Source organism: Schistocerca cancellata, chromosome 2, assembly GCF_023864275.1.
Source record: "Schistocerca cancellata isolate TAMUIC-IGC-003103 chromosome 2, iqSchCanc2.1, whole genome shotgun sequence".
NCBI classification, from domain to species: Eukaryota; Metazoa; Arthropoda; class Insecta; order Orthoptera; family Acrididae; genus Schistocerca; species Schistocerca cancellata.
This window is the reverse complement of record NC_064627.1, coordinates 591,270,677-591,293,588: the sequence shown is the minus strand read 5'-3', so window position 1 is coordinate 591,293,588 and position 22,912 is coordinate 591,270,677. Positions and strand designations below refer to the sequence as shown.

Sequence of the window (22,912 nt, the reverse complement as noted above, 5' to 3'; positions counted from 1 at the left end):
GATAAAATCAAAGTTCAACATCTCTACCTCGGCCAGTAAGCACGGTACCACCACAAGGGGTTATGGACATTAAAATCTCCCAGAACTAGGAAAGGTTTAGGGAGTTGATCAATTAGTGCAGCTAATACACTCAGGGGTACTGCACCATCTGGAGGAAGATATACATTGCAGACAGTTATTTCCTGTGCCATCCTCATTCTGACAGCCACAGCTTCAAGAGGGGGTTAAAGGGGCACATGTTCACTACAGACTGATTTTAGGACATAAACGCAAACTCCACCTGACACTCTATTATAGTCGCAACAGTTCCTGTAATATCCCTTATAGCTGCGGAGGGCAGGGGTCCACATTGCTGGGAACCAGGTTTCCTGGAGAGCAATGCAAATAGCAGTTGTAAAGCTTAACAGTTGCCGTAGCTCGCCCAAGGCAGTTTACACATCAGAGTCACCTGCTGCCACCGATTTATTGCCTGAGCAGTCTATATCCATTGTGTCCGAGGGCCTGGCGAGACCTAGGTCCTCAGCGGACCCCAAAATCTCCACCCCATCCTCAGCCGCAGAGCTTGTAGGTAGTGGTGGTGTGGGTGCTACCGCAATTTCCTTGGTCTTAGGGGCTTTCCTTCTGGATTTCTCTCACTGCTCCTTGGGTTTCCCTAGCTGGGAGGACTTCACTGGCTCAGTCTCCGGGATTGAGGATGAGCGTGAAGCCCTACGACCAGCTGCTTTTGGGCTCTTCAGCCACTGACGGGTGTCATCTTTCCCACTAGAAGAAACCTGGAAAGGGAGTGACCGAAGGGACCCCTTCCTAGCGAGAGAAGCCGAAGAAGACTTACGCTTCTCCAGCTTAGAAGTGGGGATGGATGTCCCCGATGGTTGGAGGGGGGGGGGGGGGGGATTGAGGGGGGGGGTGTTTCTACCGAAGTAGGTGGTGCAGGCGCAACAGGGAGGGAAATGCCCCACCATCAAGGGGACAGGTGTAGCCTTCAGGCTCTGACAGGTGACCTGGATTGGCGGAGCTGATGGTGCCAGAACTGTTGTAGCAGCAGCGTAAGAAGATGTCATACGCACAGGATGCAGGCGTTCAAATTTTCTCTTAGCCTCAGTGTAGGTCAGTCAGTTCATGGTCTTTTACTCCACGATTTTCCTTTCCTTCTGAAGAATCCTGCAGTCAGGCGAGCAAGGCAAGTGGTGCTCCCCACAGTTGACACAGGTGGGAGGCGGGGCACATGGAGTATTGGGATATGATGGGCGTCCGCAATCTCTGAATGTGACGCTGGAAGTACAGCAGGAAAACATATGGCCGAACTTCCAGCACTTAAAGCACCGCATGGGGGGAGGGATATTCAGCTTTACACCACACCGCTAGACCATCACCTTTACCATCTCGGGCAATGTATCATGCTCAAAGGCCAAGATGAAGGCACCGGTGGCAACCTGATTATCCTTCGGACCCCAGTGGACACGCCGGACGAAATGTAGACCTCGCCGCTCTAAATTGGTGCGCAGCTCATCATCGGATTGCAGAAGGTCTCTGTGAAATATGATACCCTGGACCATATTTAAGCTCTTATGGGGCATGATGGTTACAGAAACATCCCCCACCCTGTCACAAGCGAGTAACTCCCGTGACTGGGCAGAGGATGCTGTTTTGATCAAGACTGACCCAGATCTAATTGTGGACAAGCCCTCCACCTCCCTAAACTTGTCCTCTAAATGCTCAACAAAAAACTGAGGCTTCATCGTCATGAAAGATTCCCCACCAGCTCTCGTACCGGGGCGAATAAGATCCACTGCCATCCTTAGCCTGATGTTCCTCCCATGGTGTGGCCAGGGAGGGGAACAATTTGGGGTCGTACTTCTGTGCGTTGAATTGAGCTCTTGATTGCTTACAAGGGAACCTCCCCATCACAACCCCCTCAGATTTAGTTATAAGTTGGCACAGTGGATAGGCCTTGAAAAACTGAACCCAGAACAATCGACAAAACAGGAAGAAGTTGTATGGAACTACGAAAAAAATAAGCAAAATATACAAACTGAGTAGACCATGAGAAGATAGGCAACATCAAGGGAAATGTAAGCTCAGGAGCCCCGTGGTCAGCGTGAGTAGCTGCGGAACGAGAGGTCCTTGGTTCAAGACTAACCTCGAGTGAAAAGTTTTAATTTTTTATTTTCAGACAATTATTATCTGTCCGTCCGTCCGTCCTATGTGATCACTTTTTTGGGAGTGATTATCACATCGACAAGAAAACCTAAATCGGGCAAGGTAGAAGAATCTTTTTACCCATTCGCCAAGTGTACAAGTTAGGTGGGTCGACAACATATTCCTGTCATGTGACGCACATGCCGTCACCAGTGTCGTATAGAATGTATCAGACGTGTTTTCATGTGGAGGAATCGGTTGACCTATAACCTTGTGATCAAATGTTTTCGGTTCCCATTGGAGAGGCACGTCCTTTCGTCTACTAATCGCACGGTTTTGCGGTGCGGTCGCAAAACACAGACACTAAACTTATTACAGTGAACAGAGACGTCAATGAACGAACGGACAGATAATAACTTTGAAAAAAATAAAGAATGTAAAATTTTCACTCGATGGAAGACTTGAACCAAGGACCTCTCGTTCTGCAGCTGTTCACGCTAACCACGGGACCACGGCACTCCTGATCTTACATTATCCTTGTATTGCTTATGTTGCACATGGACTACTCAGTTTGTATATTTTGCTTTTTTTTCATAGTTCCACACAACTTCTTCCTGTTTTCTCAATTGATCTGTGTTCAGTTTTTCAAGGCCTATCCACTGTGCCGACTTATAACTAAATCTGAGGGGGTGCGATGGGGAGGTTCCCTTGTTATCTGCCCTGATTCCACCCACTCCGACCAGGGGCCCTCCCCACGGACACCACCCAGCCGCAGCAAAGGTCACCTGGCAGGATGGCCATTGCTGGGAATCCCGATGCCCCCGGGGGCTGGGCATCTACCTCTTGGCATACGTGGGGAGTTAACAGCGCAGACATCAGCAGAGGGATCCCTGTGTGGTCAAGGGGTGACAACCAACAGGGTACATGGCGGTCCCACCACAACGGACTGGCTACCGTGCTGGATATCAGGTGCAAAGAAGTCCACGGTCATCGTCGACGCAGAAATCGACACTCCATAGTGCATGGTGGAAAACGCATCCGGGAAGATGTCCTCACCCAAGAGATGGAGAATGGGCAGGACTGCCATGTGAAAACAAGAAAGTGGGCTAAAGATCTCAATGCATGATGGACACAATGCACCTTGTAAGGCGCCCCTCCCCAATTGGCTCGCTCTTCAGGAAAATTTTGAAGAATGGAGGTCAAACCCTACAGGAGACCATCACATAAAGGCTGAAACGTGTGAAATGCCTTTTAGTCGCCTTGTGCGACAGGTAGGAATACCTTGGGGCTATTATAACCACTGGACCTGCGGGGGGGTCTTCAATTTGTGTTTTATGAGAAACAGTGTTTAAACTCTCATCAAATTCAATAACAACAGTCTCACATTGTTTAACCAAGTCAGCAAATTTGTCGTGAAGATAGGGAGCAACACTGTAAACAATACTATATCCAATTTTTGTTCTTTGCAATTGCATTTTTGCTGCAATTTGGCTATCTGGAAACATTTCCAGAAATAATGATATATGAGCAACAGAACTTCTGAATGATGAATGATTGTATATAAGAACTACAAAATTTCAGCTTTTGTGGCGTTTTCTGATAATAAAAGTGAGTGCACTGAAGACTGTTTAGTCAACCAGTTTTTTTAAAAAAGTTGAAGGTGTCACACCTGCTTCTGTAGTACCATCTGCATCAGAAGATCTGCTACAGGTTGAAGCTCCTGTAAAATTTAAGTACGTGCTAGAATTCCTGTATATGTGCCACACTAAAATGAGTTGGTTTGTCACTGTTTCATAAACATAAGTCAATAACTTTGGTCTTTGATTAGTTGTTCCATTAAAGTACCTCAGTATGTGTTCCATCACCATCTTCCAATGGGTTGGGGGCACTGAAAATGTCCAAGAGGAGAAAAGTTAGAGGTAGCTAACAGATCAACTAATATCTTGATATGTCAGCTCCCTGCCTGGAAAGAGAAAGGTATTTTGATAGTAAAATCCATTGTTGTCCACATGTGCACAGCCACAGCCTTTACAGCTGTACTGTGTAGAGACTGATAAAGTGTCTGCAAGCGCCAATGTAGAGGCACAAACTGATGCCCTTTCAGATCCAGCTCTATTTTTTAAAATAAGCACAGTGATTATGTAGGATATGGATATACATTTCAAGGAATCAAGCTTCCCAAAGGACTGTACATACTGCTTGATGACAGGAAACTACATTTCCAAGTTCTGCTATGTGATTAATGTAACCATTACAGTTCCACCAGATGATGGTTGTAGGGGTACTAAAGGGAGATGGGAAAAAAGCAGTAAGATGGTTCATGTTTCTGCCTCTGCCTACAACCCATGTTCAGTGGGAATAACGTTAGTGCACATAATTTTATGTCTGAGGTTCAGAGGGGAAGGTAAGTGAGATTTCTGGGGAAAATTTAAGTATACATCAAAAGGATATGCAAATCGGAAATAGAGGTGGCATACTTGTCGCAGTAAACAAGAAACTCAAATTCACTGAGGTAGAAAAAATTAAAACTGCATGTAAATTTGTTTGGGTAAGGCTCAGTATCAGGGTTGGGCATAAAAGGATAACTGGACCCTTCTATCACTCACCAGACTCATCCCCTGATGTTACCGAAAACTTCACAGAAAATTCAGTTCACTTGTATACAAAATCCCCAATCATATTGTAATCATTGGTGGATACTTCAATCTTCCAATGATTATTTGGGAAAATTACAGTTTTGTTAGTAGTGAGTGAGATAAGACATCTTGTGGAACTTTACCTGACCTCTTTGTGGATGTCCACATTGAAACTGGTATCAGTGATCACGATGTGGTTGTGGCAACAATGATTACGAAAGTACAAAGCACAATTAAAACACACAGATATACATATCTGTGGGCGTGAGTGCGCGCGCGGTGTGCACATGCGTGGGGGTGTGTTCAGTACACTTGATTAAAAAAATCAGTAGAGTCATATCTCAATGAGGAACTTCAAACTTTCAACACAGGGCAGGAGCACAAAGAAGAAGTCTGCCTCAAGTTTAAAAGAATAGTTGACCACGCACTGGATAGTTGTGTACCCTGTAGAACAGTTTATAATGGGAGAGAACCTCTATGGTATACAGTCACTGGGGAAGGAAAAAAAAAAGCACCAGAGATTACCACATAACAGGTGAAAAGCAAATTGTAGGGCTACTGAATGAAACACATTTGGCTGTCAAGACAGCAATATATGATGCCTTCAATGATTACCGCAGCAGAACAATGTCAATTGATCTTTTACAGAACAGAAACAAATTCTGGTTGCATGTAAAGCCTGTTGGTGGCACCAAAGTTAGCATCAGGTAACTTTGATGACAGTGGTACTGAAATTGAGGGCAGCAAAGCAAAAGTAGAGATTCTCTCCTCTGATTTCAAATGTTCCTTTATAAGGGAAAACCCAGGAGAATTGCCCCAATTTAATCCTCATGTCACTGAAGGCATACAGCTTTACTATATGGTTAAATGATGACGGCATTCTCTTGAGTAAGATATTCCCGAGATAAAATATTCCCCCATTCGGATCTCTGGGAGGGGACTACTCAGGAGGAAATCATTAACAGGAGAAAGAAAACTGGCATTCTACAGATCAGAGCATGGAATGTCAGATGCCTTAATCAGGTAGGTAGGTTAGAAAATTTAAAAAGGGAAATGGAAAGGTTAAAGTGACATATAATGGGAATTAGTGAAGTTCGTGGCAGCATGAGGAACAAAACTTCTGGTCAGGTAAATACAGGGTTATAAATACAAAATCAAATAGGGGTAATGCAGGAGTAGATTTAATAATGAATTTAAATATAAACAAAGATGATGAGACTTACCAAACAAAAGCACTGGCAGGTCGATACACACACAAACAAACACAAACATCCACACAAAATTCAAGCTTTCGCAACAAACGGTTGCTTCATCAGCAAAGAGGGAAGGAGAGGGAAAGATGAAAGGATGTAGGTTTTAAGGGAGAGGGTAAGGAGTCATTCCAATCCTGGGAGTGGAAAGACTTACCTTAGGGGGAAAAAAGGACAGGTATACACACACACACACACACACACACACACACACACACACACACACACATCCATCCGCACATACACAGACACAAGCAGACAGATATGTGTGTGTGTGTGTGTGTGTGTGTGTGTGTGTGTGTGTGTGTGTGTGTGTGTGTGTGTGTGTGTGTGTGCGCGCGCGCGCGCGAGCGAGTGTATACCTGTCCTTTTTTCTCCCTTAAAACCCAAATCCTTTTGTCTTTCCCTCTCCTTCCCTCTTTCCTGACGAGGCAACCATTGGTTGCGAAAGCTAGAATTTTGTGTGTATGTTTGTGTTTGTTTGTGTGTCTATCGACCTGCCAGCGCTTTTGTTTGGTAAGTCTCATCTTCTTTCTTTTTAGATATATTTTTCCCACGTGGAATGTTTCCTAAAAGCTACTACGACCAGCATAGTGAACACATTACTGTAGCCAAGACAGAAACGAAGCCCATGCCCACCATAGTAGTACAACTTTGTTTGCCAACTAGCTCCACAGATGAAGAGATTGAAGGAATATATGATATGATAAAAGAAATTATTAAGATAGTCATGGGAGATGAAAATTTAATAATCATGAGGGACTGGAATTCAATAGTAGGGAAAGGAAAAGAAGGAAAAGTAGTAGGTGAATACGGACTGGAAGTAAGGAATGGGAGAGGAAGTCTTCTGGTAGAATTTTGTGCACAGCATAACTTAATCAAAGCTAACACTTGGTTTAAGAATCGTGAAAGAAAGTTGTATATGTGGAAGAGGACTGGAGACACTGGAAGATTTCAGATAGATTATATAATGGTAAGACAGATACTTAGGAACCAGGTTTTAAATTTTAAGACATTTCCAGGGGCAGATGTGGACTCTGACCACAATTTATTGGTTATGAACTGTAGATTAAAACTGAAGAAACTGCAAAAAGGTAGGAATTTAAGGAGATAGCATCGGGACAAACTGAAATAACCAGAGGTTGTTGAGAGCTTCAGAGAGAGCATTAGGGAATGATTGGCAAATACAGAGGAAAGAAACACAGTAGAAGGATGGGTAGCATTGAGAAATGAAATAAATAAGGCAACAGAGGATCAGGTAGGTAAAGAGACGAGGGCTAGTACAAATCCTTGGTTAACAGAAGAGACATTGAATTTAATCGATGAAAGAAGAAAATACAGAAATGCAGTAAATAAAGCAGGCGAAAAGGAATACAAACGTCTCAAAAATGAGATAGACAGGAAGTACAAAATGGTTAAGCAGGGATGGCTAGACGACAAATGTTAGGATGTACAGGCTTATCTCACTAGGGGTAAGATAGCTACTGCCTACAGAAAAATTATAGAGACCTTTGGAGAAAAGAGAACCACCTGTATGAAGATCGATCAAGAGCTCAGATGGAAAACCAGTCCTAAGCAAAGAAAAGAAAGCAGAAAGGTGGAAGGAGGATATTGAGGGGCTACACAATGGCAATGTATTTGAGGGCAATATTATGCAAATGGAAGAGGATGTAGATGAAGATGAAATGGAAGACATGACACTGCATGAAGAATTTGACAGGGCACTGAAAGACCCAAGTCGAAACAAGGCCCCAGGAGTAGACAACATTCCATTAGAACTACTGACAGCCTTGGGAGAGCCAGCCACGACAAAACTCTACCATCTAGTGAGGAAGATGTATGAGACAGGCAAGGCACCCTCAGACTTCAAGAAGAACATAGTAATTCAAATCCCAAAGAAAGCAGGTGTCGACAGGTGTGAAAATGACTGAACAATCAGCTTAATAAGTCATGGCTGCAGAAAACTAACACAAATTCTTTACAGACGAATGAATGGTAGAAGCTGACCTTGGGGAAGATCAGTTTCGATTCCGTAGAAACGTTGGAACATGTGAGGCAATACGAATTATCTTAGAAGATAGATTAAAGAAAGGCAAACCTACATTTCTAGCACTACTCTCTTTCAAATTCTGAAGGTGACGGGTAAAATACAGGGAGCGAAAGGCTATTTCCAATTTGTACCGAAACCAGACTGCAGTTATAAGAGTCGAAGGGCATGAAAAGAAAGCAGTGGTAGATAAGGGAGTAAGACAGGGTTGTAGCCTATACCAATGTTATTCAATCTGTATACTGAACAAGCAGTAAAGGAAACAAACGAAAAATTGGGAGTAGGAATTAAAATCCATGGAGAAGAAATAAAAACTTTGATGTTCGCTGCTAACAATGTAATTCTGGCTGAAACAGGAAAGGACATGGAAGAGCAGTTGAACTGAATGGACAGTGTCTTGAAAGGAGGATATAAAGTGAACAACAACAACAACAACAACAACAACAACAACAACAAAAGCAAAACGAGGATAATGGAATATAGTCTAATTAAATCAGGTGATGCTGAGGAAATTAGATTACGAAGTGAGACACTTAAAGTAGTAGAGGAGTTTTGCTATTTGGGGAGCAAGATAACTGAAGGTAGTCGAAGCAGAGAGGATATAAAATGCAGACTGACTATGACAAGGAAAGCATTTCTGAAAAACAGAAATTTGTTAATATTGAATACAGATTAAAGTGTCAGGAAATCTTTTCTGAAAGTATTTGTATGGAGTATAGCCATGTATGGAAGTGAAACATGGACAATAAACAGTTTGGACAAGAAGAGAATAGAAGTTTTTGAAATATGGTGCCACAGAAGACTGCTGAAGATTAGAGGGGTAGATCACATAAATAATGAGGAGGTACTAAATAGAATTGAGGAGAAGAATTTGTGGCACAACCTGACTAAAAGAAGGGATCTGTCAATAGGATACGTTCTGAAGCATCAAGGGATCACCAGTTTATTACTGGAGGGAAGCGTGAAGGGTAAAAATTGTAGAGGGAGACAAAGAGATGAATACACTAAGCAGATTCAGAAGCATGTAGGTTGCAGTAGTTACTCGGAGATGAAGAAGCTTGCACAGGACAGAGTAGCAAGGAGAGCTGCATCAAACCAGTCTCTGGACAGAAGACCACAACAACAACCACTGAAAAGATGAACAAATTAAGTATTAGTGTCAGTGGTGTTGAGAAACAGCTGAAATCATTAAAACTGAACGAAGCTCCAGTCCCCGATGGAATCCGTGTCAGATTCTATACTGAATTTTTGGCTGAGTTAGCCCCTCTTAACTATAATCTACTGTACAGCCCTCAAACAAAAAACTGTGCCAGTTCTTGGAAAAGGCACAGGTCACACCCATCTACAAGAATGGTAGTAAAAGAGAACCACAAAACTAGCATCCAATATCCTTGACATTGATTTGTTGTAGAATCAGAGCATATTCAAGCTCAAACATAATGAGGTATTTTCAACAAAATGACCTACTCAGAGCCAATCAGCAGGAATTTCCAAAACATTGATCATGTGAAACCCAACTCGCGCTTTTCTCATATGACATACTGAAACCTTTGGATTAAGGCAACCAGATAGATGCAGCACTTCTTGATTTCCGAAAAGCCTTCGACTCAGTACTGCATCTATGTTTATTGACCAAAGTGTGATCATATGGGGTATCAAGCAAAATTGTGACTGGATTGAGGACTTTATGGTAGGGAGTACATAGCATGTTATATTGAATGGACAGTCATCATCAGAGACAGAAGTAACTTCGGGTGCGTTCCACGGAAGTGTGTTGGGACCGTTGCTGTTCATGTTATTTTTAATGACCTTGCAGGCAATATAAACTGTAAAATCAGGTACAGCTTTACATGACAGGGGTGAACCATTAGTTTGACCTTTTGAAGTAATACATCCCTTTCAAAAGCCAAAATGAAAGCTTCATTATCCACTCTATTATCCTTTGGTGCTTGTTGAATACAGAGAACAAAATGGACATCCCATTTTTCCTTTTCCAAGTTTGTATGCAGTTCTTCATCTGCCTGTAATGTGAGATGCATGTTGAAGTTCTTTCATAGAGGGTGTGTGTATAGGGGGGGGGGGGATTGTGACTGCAATACAGGATGTCACCAAGCTTCTCATAGGAGGCAATGTCTATGACTCAGTAAATGTCACTCTTTTAAAGAGGATGCAGCCATTTACCATTTTTCTATTGGTTTTGTATGCAAAAAGTGTACATATTTAGAAGCTGAGGGGAATAATTGTTGCCATTTCTATTGAATTTGCTTTCCAACAAAGATGTGGTCAATGAAGGAAAGTGCTTTGAGTTGTACCTTTCTGCACTGAATATACTGTTCTATCTGGTGAGACTACAGGGGCCACACAGCCACCAAGGTGCAATGTTTTGATCCTACACATTGCAGATCATTTGCCACTGTGTCACCCATTCCATCTGGGAACTCTCCCCATGGCTAACCCCTCCCACCCCAGCCGCACAGCAATGGCTGCCTGCCTTGGTAATTATTCCTCTGCCTGGCATTGTAACCTTTGCTCAGAATCACTGTATCCCAAAGTTGAAAAGCACATATTCCTAGGCCTGCACATGGGGAGCTTGCAGCTCTGGCACCAAGAGGGTGTTTCCCAAGTTGTTAGGTATCCCTAAATTATTAGGGGGCTCAGACTGTGCTGGTACAAAACCCAGTTTCCAGGGACAGTTAAATGAAACACAGTAAAATAATTTAAGACATGTTCTCCATAGAATGTAAGCAGTGGGATTAGTGAAGGTAACAACTATGTTATTTGAGGTGTTGAGTCATCAATGAGCCCAACAACTAAAACAAAGGAGTGTTACTATCTTTCAGAGCTACCACCATCAGGTGGTACAACGGTTGGTTCATTGACTTGGGGAAGGGGACCAAACAGCGAGGTCATCAGTCCCATTCGAGGAAGGATGTGGAAGGAAGTCAGCTATGCCCTATGGAAGGAACCATCTTAGCATTTGCCTGAAGCATGAACTGTTGTCCTCCACAATGCTAGTCCAGTGTGCTATTCACTGTGCCACATCGCTTATAGGCAGTACAGTGATTTCGGTTTTTATGCAGTAGTCGTGCACCACCAGGGATGAATGTGCAGCTGTGTTACTGCAATGCAAGAACCATGAATTGTCCCACCGCATTTCAGGCAGTTTCCTTCTCACATTTTCTTGCAGGCGTTGCAACATGTTACGATAGCACGATCGATTATCAGTCTGTCCCTGCGGCATGAATTCATGATCAACTTATCCTTCAAAGTCAAAGAAAACTTTCAGCATGGCTTTGACATTTAATCTAACCTGATGAGCTTTTTATGATCTTGGAAAACCTTTCCCAACCGACTGTGAAACTGAACCTTGGCCTCATCATCGTAACTGTAGACTCAGCTCATCACCAGTTATGATTCTCTTAAGTAAAATCTCATTCTCATTTGTGCACTCCAAAAGCTGTTCACACATTGCAAGGCAAAGGTCATTATGGTTTTGACTCATGAGCCATGGGACAAACTACAAGGCAACACAATGCATTCCAAAATGCTATTTCAGGATTTCATGACATGATCCAACTGAAATGTTACATTGTTCTGCAATCTCATGGACAGTCCGGCTTCAACTGAAATGCACAATTTTGTTCATGTATTTAAAATGAGCATCATCAGACACTGAAGGGCATCCTGAATGAGGATCATTTTAATTTCCATCAAGTCAATTTTTAAACTGTGTTAACCATTCGTAACACCAAGTACAGCTTAAGCACTAATCACTGTAGGCTCCCTGCTTCATTTGGTGTGTCTCTGTAAAGGTTTTCTTGAGTTTCATGCAAAATTTAATGCAGACATTCCTCTAAATGTAATGTCTTGAAATTTGAAAACTGTGTGACAACTTTCTACTCAATACAACACTGAACAATAACTAACAGACATACAACAATGAAACTTCCAGCAGTTATAGATTGAACACAGGTGTATACAGGGATGCCAATCCCGTTTCACTCCAACACACCATTGGTACTAAATTATGAATGTTCTGGAATTCGTTTAACAGACCTCGTACAAAGGGGAAAACATTACACAGGCAACCCAGGCAACCCCTCATACTCTGACAAAGTTAGTTCACAATGCACAGATAGTATTGTGTGAGTTTTATGGAATTCCTACTTCACTGTGTCTCTGTATATGTGAATAGCTGGCACAAAGTGAATTACATGGATCTGAAACAAATTACAATATTTGTGTTTGATACAAATATCTGAGAAAATATACAATTCCATGTTTCAGTTTAAAGTAATCTGTACACTGCAAACTGAAAATGAATTGATAATTTTTTTCAACTGTTTTAATTGGGCAGGTTTGAGACTGCACACAGGTTTGAAAACAATAGTGTCATATACACCAAGTATAAAAAATTTATTCCATTTTTCTAGGAATTCAAAATATTTTTCAATATCTAAATTTCATTTATGAAACACATGACGTTCTAGAAAATACTGAATCTGCACTGAAATATGTACATTCAAGCATCTTTTCATGAGAATGCAAAGGCCTTAGAACAAATACAGCTTAATCACATTGTATTAAAAGGAAAATTCACTTAAGAAAATTATAAAATTGTGAGACAGAACTGCAGGCCAGTACCTGCCCCCAACACGCAAAATTTTTACGATTGCCAAGATAGATATAAAAGTATAAGAAATGTCCCACTCACAAATGTGGCAAAGGAAAAATTACACTCTGTGCCTCCATTAAAGCCATAATTTCTCTTATTTTGTCTTCATGGTCCTTTTGTGAACTGTACTTTGGCAGTAGTAGAATCATTCTGCAGTCAGTCTGCAAATGCTGGGTCTCTAAATTTTCTCAACAGTGTTTCACGAAAAGATCATCATCCTCCCTCCAGGATTCCCATTTCAGTTCACAAAGCATCTCCGTAGTTCTCACATGTTGATCAAACCTACTGTTAACAAATCTAGCAGAATGCCTCCCAATTGCTTCATTGTCTTCCTTTAACCTAACTGAGGTTCAAATGGCTGGCTCTAAGCACTATGGGACTTAACATCTAAGGTCACCAGTCCCTTAAATGTAGAACTACTTAAACCTAACTAACCTATGGACATCACACACATCCATGCTCAAGGCAGGATTCGAACCTGTAGCAGCAGCGCAGTTCCGGACTGAAGTGCCTAGAACCGCTCTGCCACAGTAGCCGGCTAACCTGCTGAGGATCCCAAACACTCTATCAGTACTCAAAAATTAGTCATACTAATGTTCTATAAGCTGCCTCCTTTGTAGATGGGCTATACTTTCCTACAATTCTCCCAATAAATCAAAGATGACCATTTGCCTTCCCTATTACCATCTTTATGAGCTTATTCCATTTCATATCGCTTCGCAATGTTCCACCTAGATATTTAATTGATGGGATTTGCCTCTTGACCTTCATCCATAGTTCACATGATATCATGTGAGAAAGGGGCAAGCCGAGTTTGACACAAATAATGCCCTCTATATTTGTGTTGATTTGTGGACAGAAGCTTTTCTACCTCAAAGAAATTTATTATATTTGAACTTTGAATATGCTCTAGAATTCTCCAGAAAATCAGTGTTAAGGTTCGGTAATTTTGCGGGTACCTTCTTTTAACCTTAGTAAACTGCATTTTTTTCAGATTTGCTTGTAACTTTGGGCTGGATGAGAGAGTGATAGTAAATGCAAGCTAACTATGGGGGGGTCAAGACTGTAAAGCACACTCTGCGAAATTGAACTGGGATTCCATCCAAACCAAGTAATTTATTTGGTTTCAACTTGTTCAGTTGCTTCTCTATACCAGAGATGGTTAGTATGGCTTCCAAGTGGAAGTCTGCACTATGGTCAAACGACATTACGTCTGTACAATTCTTCTGCATGAAACGATTTCTTAAACACGAAATTTAAAACTTCAGCTATCCTTTTGCTGTCTTCTTTTGTCACACTGGACTAACTGATGACTGACTTTACAGAAGACTTCATTCTGCTTAGTGTTTTTACATAGGACCAGAATTTTCTCAGGTTCTTAGGAAGATCTTTCGCAAAGGATTACAAGTGAAGTTGTTACATGCTTGGAACATCTATCTTTTCATAGATGCACCAGTTTCTCGCTAACTTTTCTCTGTTGGCATTCCCATCTGTAATCCACTTCAACATATTTCTCTAAGGCATAATTTACAATCAGTTCAAAGTTTGTGTTCACAGATATCTTCACAGTCAGGCTCAATTTTGACATCAAAGGAGGACATTATTTTTTCGACTACAAAGAACACTCTCCCTCCTATGATATCCAATGTGTCTTTTCAACATATGTCGTGTATCTCACTAAATGTTTCAGAGCTTTCTATTCACATTCCACCCAGCTCTCAGTCCCGTGTATAATTTGAGTGTGACAAATTTCCTGGAGAGTAGTAAATTCAGGAACCTTTTACAAATGGTTCAGCAATTTACTGTTAAAATTCTGATGGTGACTGTCTTCACTTTGTTCATGATTTGATTCTACCGCCAAATATTCAGAGAATACCGAACTGTCACCCAGCCTTGGGGGGAGGGGAGGGGGGGATATATACTCTGTTACCCAAGAAGGTGCTTCCTGCATGTAGTGCACCCATGACCTATCACTCAAAGTAAGTGTTATGATTTTTCAATACTTGGTAATTTTGGAACTATAATGGTTACACTAAAATACATCTCCTACTGAATAGGACTAAAATATATCCCACACTGAATAGGATCTTTTCAGAAAACCACACAATGAATAGGTAAATGAATCTTAGCAGAATTAGTAAACGTAAATTACAGAAATATACTGAGTTCCACTATTATATCTTACGAGTAAATGCAAAACAGCAGTAACTAGAGATTTTCAGATGATCTGCAACAAGTACATCGATGTACAACACAAAACGCCATATTTATGTCACAATCAGGAAACAGCAAAACCAATAACATCAAGCAAGAAGCTAATTCACACTAAGCAGTTACCCTACATATTAGACTACCTGAAGCCTAGGAGTTCTTTTGGAGCAACACACAAAGACAGGTTATTAAGAGTGAATAAATGCCCAACTTTAACTTTTTTGTTACAATTAAACTTGATACAACCCATTATACAAACCTTGTCCTGTGCATCATAATCTTGTGGCTCATTAGCAGTCTTCTGTTTCCTTTTCGTTCCACGTTTTCTATGCACTTCCCTCGAATTAGACTCTTCAGATTGCTCTATTTTGATTTGTATAACATCGCCATTATTATCTGTGATTTCGCTGTTTTCTATTACCTCAGTGGCATAATTACTATCAGGATCTGATATTTCTATCTGACACACACTATTTTCCTAGAACAGAAGATGTTAAACTAACATGTAAGTTATGCGTAAATGATAAAAACTAAAAATTGTATCATTTATGTTGTTTAAAGAAACATATTACACAACTGGATAATAGCATTATTACAAAGATATTCGAAATGCTTATTTTAACCGATCTCCTTGCAAAAAGTTTTTGAGATGGGAAGTGGAGGCTGAGAATCAAAGGTCATTTCTGCATTGCAACTTTAGCACAGTATACTGACAGGAACCACACAATAAAACTAGCAAGGGAATCTGAAAAGTGGTACTATCAACAAAACCACTTTAGCCTCCATGCACATCTGCTTTCACAATTTCAGGCATATGTAGATAAAGGTCTGATGGCTGAAGTACAGCTCCTTATGATATTCTTGATATTCCACTTCTGCTGATTTATCCAAAACCTCCTTATACCAGAGCACACCACCATCAAAAGTTTATCATCACTGCACAGTTGCAGATATTAAAGGGACCTTTTGCATATTTTTATGGAAATGTTATCCAGTACCCTTGTCCAAGGAGAGAAACTGGAAACTGTAGGTGGGAATACACTAAACTGTTCAATTACTCAGCTAGGAATCATCAACCTCTCTAACCACAGTTAAAAGTGAAAAAGAAGAAATTCTCTCATAATGTTTAAAACACTGAAAAGTTTACATTTCCTTATATGTAATATACATTGGTGTGCAAAACTTTTGCATGGTGTATCACTGCCAAGTAACATAGCTCGATGAAACTTGGACCGTACAGAGAAAGAACTGCTACAGTATAGAATAGAAGGTAGCTGAAAGAAATACATGTTTAGAATAGAAGGTAGCTGAAAGAAATACCAGATGAGAAACAGATATGACCTTATTCAAAAATAAGAATTAAATTGAAAAGCCAGCACAATTTATGATGGTTCCCTGGACATTGCAAAAGTTAGGACATGGTTCTTAATAGGGTGAGTGATCGCCACAAACAGCAAGGCATCCTGCATCATGCTGGCCATAATGTTGGTAAGAGGTACTTGTGGTAGGGCATTACATTCTTCCACTAGTGTTATTCACAACTGCTGGACAATTAGTGTTTGAGGATTGCATCAATACACGTCTACAGGGCATTCCACAAATGCTCGATATGAATTATGTTGGTGGGACGGGAAGGTCAATCCATTTGCTGAATATCCTCTCATTCCCACAGCTGCTCCACCTCCACTGTTTGATGTGGTTGCACAATGTCATTCATAAAAATGATACCAGGGTCAAATGCACCCCTGAAAAGAAGTACATGGTGAAGGAGTACAGTATTACAATAACACTGAACGATGAATGTACCATGTTCAAAGATTTGGGAAATGTAAAATTATGTCTCCCCAAATCATAACACCTGGACTACCAAGACAATCATGTCTGACAATGTTTCTGGGCACATCACATATTCCACCACTTGCCATATGAGGGTAAATCCAGAAGCACTACACTGTTAATCTGCTCTTATCCAAGAAGAGTGCATGTTCTACTCCTCACAGGTGGAGTCCCTATACTCTTGGCACAATTGCGAAAGGTTGCCGCTGATGAACAGGTATCAATAGAACACAATGTGCTGGTCATCCAGCAACGAAAACGAAAACAGCCGCAATCAGTTGCTGTGCCACTGTGGAGTGTGAGACTGTGTGCCTTGCAGTACTCTTAAATGTGACTGCAACAATTGCACTGTCGTTTGACATGGGTCACTCCTTGGCTGTTGCAGAATGAGGCAGACATCTGCTACTGTAGTTGACCACAGTCAATCACCTCCTCTCATTCGGACAGCAGTGCTCGTGGTTTGGAATGCTCCCCATGCATGAGAAACAATGCTGTGAGCATTACCAAACTCCCAAGCTACACAAGACACACTTCGTTTTTGTTCCAGATGATTCTTCCAATGTGAAATAATCCAAACTGTTTCTATACCATGCTGTAATGAAGACCACCACAACAGTACACCATAACTGCTTGCTGATTGATGCTAACCATCTTTTTCTGTTCCTTCAACTGCTTCATGTTACAGGGCCAGCTCCAATTGGCACTATAGTCGCTGACCTCATGCTGTATGACGTCCACATTTCTGTGCATGACAAGGAGACCTCTGGCAACATGCTCCCACTCTTTCGACCAAGTTGTTATCCTTAAGTTTTGCTGAGCAGTGCATTTTAACAAATTACTTCACTCTGTGTGCCAACAGATTAAATACTCACATTTTTTGTACATTACATGCAAGGTTACCTATAATATTACTGTTTCTATGGGAAGTTTTACACTATCAGTTTAACGGTCTCAACAAATCTATTGTGAATCAACAATAGCCAAAGTAAAGAAAATGCTCACTGGAAAATACTGTCACCATTCTCTCAAATTAGAATATATACAGTAACACTAATTACCTCTTTCACAATAGCAGTTTTAGTTTGGAGGGTTATTTGACATACACACCGTCATTCCAGGTCAGGTCATCAATAAGAAAGGATTACATAGAGCAATTTTTCATTTCTATTTAACTCAGCGGCAAATGCTGTCCACAAAATAACACGTATCATATTGGGATGGTGCAGAAACTGTTACAGCGTAAAGTCATGTGCCGGCACATCAGTCGGGAATGACAGATTGTTAGATGACTGTGAGAAGACAACAGCCAATCACATGATGACCAAGCCTTCTTCAGGATGACAACATGACAGCAGCAGCCCCCTATCTGAAGAGGACAAAGCGCCACGACTGACTGGTAACGGTCCAGTTGAATAGCAGCTTTAAGATTAACGACTTGGATAGAAGTGTCAACTCTAGTTACTTCACTTGTACACTATGTAGCACAGACTTGGAACTGTTTGTACTGAAGAAGATTACCTATTTTGTATGTCCCCCCTTGCTTGCGAACCATCTGTGAATTTGACATTTAAGTATTGTAATCTTTTCCTTTTGTAATAAAACTTACGAATACAATTGTTTGAATGTTTGTCTAGTGAAGACATAATAGAAACAGTGAAATATAATTCAGCCCTAATTGACTCATGAACTACACTTTTAACTTTTACTGAAATTATTAGTTTTTGCTATTGCAATAGCCAACTTCAAACTCAAAGTACAAAAAAAAAAGTCTACTAGAGTTCGTCAGAACAGTTCAAAACCTTTGCGTTATTTATTCTAAAACAACTGCTCTTCCTTTTTTACCCTTTCACTTCCTGTCTCCTTGGTTCTAGCTTCGTTTATCATTTGAAGAGTTAAGTGTCTCTGCTGTGGCAAGATGCCCGCAGTCAGCAGTATTCTCTGAGACTATCCTTAACTGCAAACTCCAAACTCCCACATATTGCTATGTCATTTAAAAGTGTCGCAGAATCTTTTTCTCCAAGTTTCAAGACACTTATTCCTACAAAAAAGTTTTTTAATACCTGTTCCTAATTTATGTGACTGAAATGTTCATTCACGTACTGTGCAAGACTATGAAGACAAATTGCTAAAAGTCTTATCATTTAGATCTTGAAAATTAGATCTTCACTTATCGATTTGTTTCCCTGTCAATAAAATTGACTGTATAACTCTCAGCTTGCTTCAGAATCTTTTGAGCAAAGTCTATTGAGAGTGCGTGTTATTTAACTGATTTTACCGCTCTTCTCCATACCGCCAAACAATAGTAACACTGAAGAAAATCCATCAGGATGTGTAAGAAATGAACAACCTACTAATTTCTTACCATCAAACAGTCTTTTTGGCCTTTGTATAGTTTTTCAGTTTTCAGCTCCATGAAAAGTTTTGACTCTCCTTCCTAATGACAATCAATGTAAGATGGAATAATGTCTCAGACATTTAAAAAATAGTGAGAATGTCTTCACCTTTCATTTCACCTCTCTAAACATAATTTATAGTACAATTATGTAAATGACCCTCAGCATAATATCTGCACATGGATGGACGGACTAATGGGGTTATTGGTCCCTTAATCCTTTGTGTGTCAAGCCGGGAACAGTCCACAGACAGGAAGGACGCAGAAGACAAAACTCAATGGACTCTATATTCTATCCAAGAACCAACAAAGGCAAGAGATAGAAGCAAACAGAAATGAGAGTGGGGTAAAAGGTTAAAGTAGTGAAAGCCACCCTGCCCAGAAAGTAGCTGGAGGCCTCTGGAACACGTTATGCAACCAGAAACACACCCTCTGCATCCAACTTGTGCTGCCACATCCTCAAGAAAACTAGCTACATGGACAAGATAAAATCTCAGGCAAGAGAACAATTACTGTGTCCAACAACAGATATAAAAGAACAAAAAGATTTGAAAAGGTGGGTACAAAAGGAGCCAGTCCAGACCACTGTGCAATGGCAGTCATGGGCCCCTTCCAATTTCTCAAGCAGGTGATGAGGTTAAAGTGTCCTACACCACAGAGAGAGGAGTAAAAAGTCACTTTCATGGGTAAAAACATTAATCAGCCACTTTGATGTCCACTAGCACTACAGGTTGTCACCAAGTTTAGGGTTTCACCATAAGTTGGCCAAATTAGGGCCATCCAGTAGGGTGCAGACCACTGTGACATGGGTGCCACACTGATAGTGGGTGGATTCTCACACCAGAGGATGTTGCCATGGGTCAGTCACGCATAACCAATGCAAAGCCAACAGATGATAGTAGATTCCCTGTGAGAAGCATGACTGAAAGACTGTCACATATTCATGGTCTCCTTCATGGTTCGCCGTTTATTCGGAGAAACCAGGTCACACCAATATGCTCCAATAATTGTCAGAATAGAGTTGACTGAACGTCTGGTTCCAGTACCTTTATCTCCAAAGTTTGCATGATGGTAGCCAACTTGACCAAACAGTCAGCATGTTCATTCCCTGCAATCTCAATGTGAGCAGGAGTCCATACAAAGATGACAGACCATACAGTGTGGTGGAGGTCATACAGAAGACCCTCAGTAGTCATAACCAATGGGTGTCGAGGATAGCACTGGTCGACAGCCTGAAAACTACTCAAGAAGTCATTGTCAATTAAGAATGGCTCGCCAGTGCAAGAGCAAAGCTGACTGAGGGCTCAAGCAATAACCACCAATTCTGCAGCAAATACACTGCATACATCTGACAGGGAACATAGTTCATTGCATATTGCAAATGTGTAGGCAATCTCTGTTCATCCATTGACCATAGAGCCATCTAAGAATGGAAATGTGTGAAGGATGTCCAAGAACAGGCAGCGAAAAACCATGGAGTCTACAGAGTTTCTCAGTCCAAAGGAGACATTGAGGTAGATCTGAGGATCAGATACACACCACAGGGGGCGCACAGTTTTTTTCCCTGACAAAAGGCAACACTGGGGAAAGATGGAGTTCAGAGCAGATGACTGGCAGTTATCTCTTAATATAAGAGTGTAGCCTATTGCATATAACGAGGCGAAAATCTCCATTAATGTACGAGTACAAAATAAATGCCCAATCTTTGGAAGCAGTAATGTCCGTCAAGTACCTGGGTGTAACTATTCAAAATGATCTCAAATGGAATGATCAGATTACACAAGTAACAGGCAAGGCAAACTCTAGATTTCAGTTATTGGTAAAATCCTCAAGTGACGCAGTCCTCCAACAAAGGAAAATGCTTACAATACGTTAGTTCACCCAGTCTTAGAGTATTGTTCGTCTGTATGGGACCCTTACCAGTTTGGTCTCATTCAAGAGATTGAGAAGGTCCAAAGAAAAACAGCAAGATTCGTGACTGGCACATTTAGCCATCGCAAGAGCGTTACAAATCTCATAGAAAGTTTGAAGTGGGATACACTTGCAGATAGATGACGTGCTAAACGGAAGGGGCTGCTCACTAAAATCCGAAATCCAATCTTCACTGAGGACGTAGAGCATATATTATTACCACCAACTTTCAAATCACGCAATGATCACCATTCAAAGATAAGGGAAATTAGAGCTCATACTGAGGCGTACAGACAGTTTCTTTTTCCCCTCGCGTGATCTGCAAGTGGAACAGAGAGGGAGAAATGACTTTGGCGCAAATTGTGGGTTGGGGTTGGGTTGTTTGTGGGAAGAGACCAAACTGCGAGGTCATCGGTCTCGTCGGATCAGGGAAGAACGGGGAAGGAAGTCGGCCGTGCCCTTTCAGAGGAACCATCCCAGCATTTGCCTGGGGCGATTTAGGGAAATCACAGAAAACCTAAATCAGGATGGCCGGACGCGGGATTGAACCGTCGTCCTCCCGAATGCGAGCGCAAATTGTGCCATCTGCGACACATCGCTTGGTGGCTAGCAGAGTACATATGTAGATGTAGAACTACAATCGTGATTCCAGACCTTGGCCTCTGTTGGGGAGGTAGCACTACTAACCAGGAAATAGGAACACAGTAGTTCAGATGCTCAGGAGAGCAGTGTATGTATATTGCATAGTTGAGTAGCAGTTGTTGGTGCCTGATCTGAAGGGGAGGGACACCAGCATCCATGAGTAGGCTGTTTACAGGGCTGGTCCGAAAGGCACCTACCACAAGAAGGAGAAGGAGATTAGTGTTTAATGTCCCGTCGACAACGAAGCCATTAGAGATGGAGCACAAGCTCAGATTAGGGAAGGATGGGGAAGGAAATTGGCCATGGCTTTTCAAAGAAACCATCCCAGCATTTCCCTGAACCAATTTAGGGAAATCAGGAAAAACCGAAATCAGGATGGCTGGATACATGTTTGAATCGTCATCGTCCTGAACACGAGTCCAGTGTGTTAACCACTGCACCACCTTGCTTGGTACCTGTCACAAGTTGGACCTCACAATGATGTCTAGAGTCCAGCATCCGCAGTGTTGAAGGCAGTGCTGAGCCATATGCCAGACTCTCTAATCAAGATGCGATAGAAGCAGAGCTTTGCAGAGCCACAAATATGTATAATGGTCTACACCCCAGCTGATTTTGCTGAGACAGTGAAGGGTAAAGGTGCGACCAGCACGTCTGCTTAAGTTGGCAAAAAAGGGCAATCCACATAAATCTGACATCAAAGGCCAATCCCAAAAAATGATAAGACTCCAGCAGATTCAGCAATCGGTCCTCGAGATGAGTTCTGGTTGGACATGGACAATACGATGGCAACAGAAATGCACAGCGTATGTCTCGGCAGTGGAAAATGGAAGTCACTGGTGAGAGTCCAGGACTGTGTCTTTCATATGGCACCTTCCAGATGGCGTTCAGCTTCATTCACAGTTGAGGAACAATGGTAGATTCAAAAGTCATGAGTACACAGAGAGGGTGACATTACCCCACAGGCACAGCTAGAGCAATGACAGTCACTAGAAATGGTGGCACACTCTATACAAAGCCTTGTGGGACCCTATCTCTTGTATAAGGGGAGTACTGTGGGAAGCACCAACCTGAGCCTGGAAAGTACAGCAAGACAGGAAGTTCAGACAAAAATTGGGAATTGGCCCCGGAGACCCACTCATGGAGGGTAGCGAGGATGTGATGATATGTGGTTTC

At 41.6% G+C, this 22,912-nt stretch overlaps 1 protein-coding gene across 3 annotated transcripts in view; it reads right to left on the bottom strand.

Moving 5' to 3' along the window:
• LOC126162226 (zinc finger protein 37-like) overlaps nt 1–22,912 on the bottom strand; it is a 74,628-nt gene that overhangs the window by 28,257 nt on the left and 23,459 nt on the right. For all 3 annotated transcript variants that reach the window (XM_049918584.1, XM_049918587.1, XM_049918586.1), the window contains exon 4: nt 15,218–15,436. In XM_049918584.1, coding sequence (XP_049774541.1) covers nt 15,218–15,436 — 219 coding nt within the window. The remainder of the gene's footprint in view (nt 1–15,217; nt 15,437–22,912) is intronic.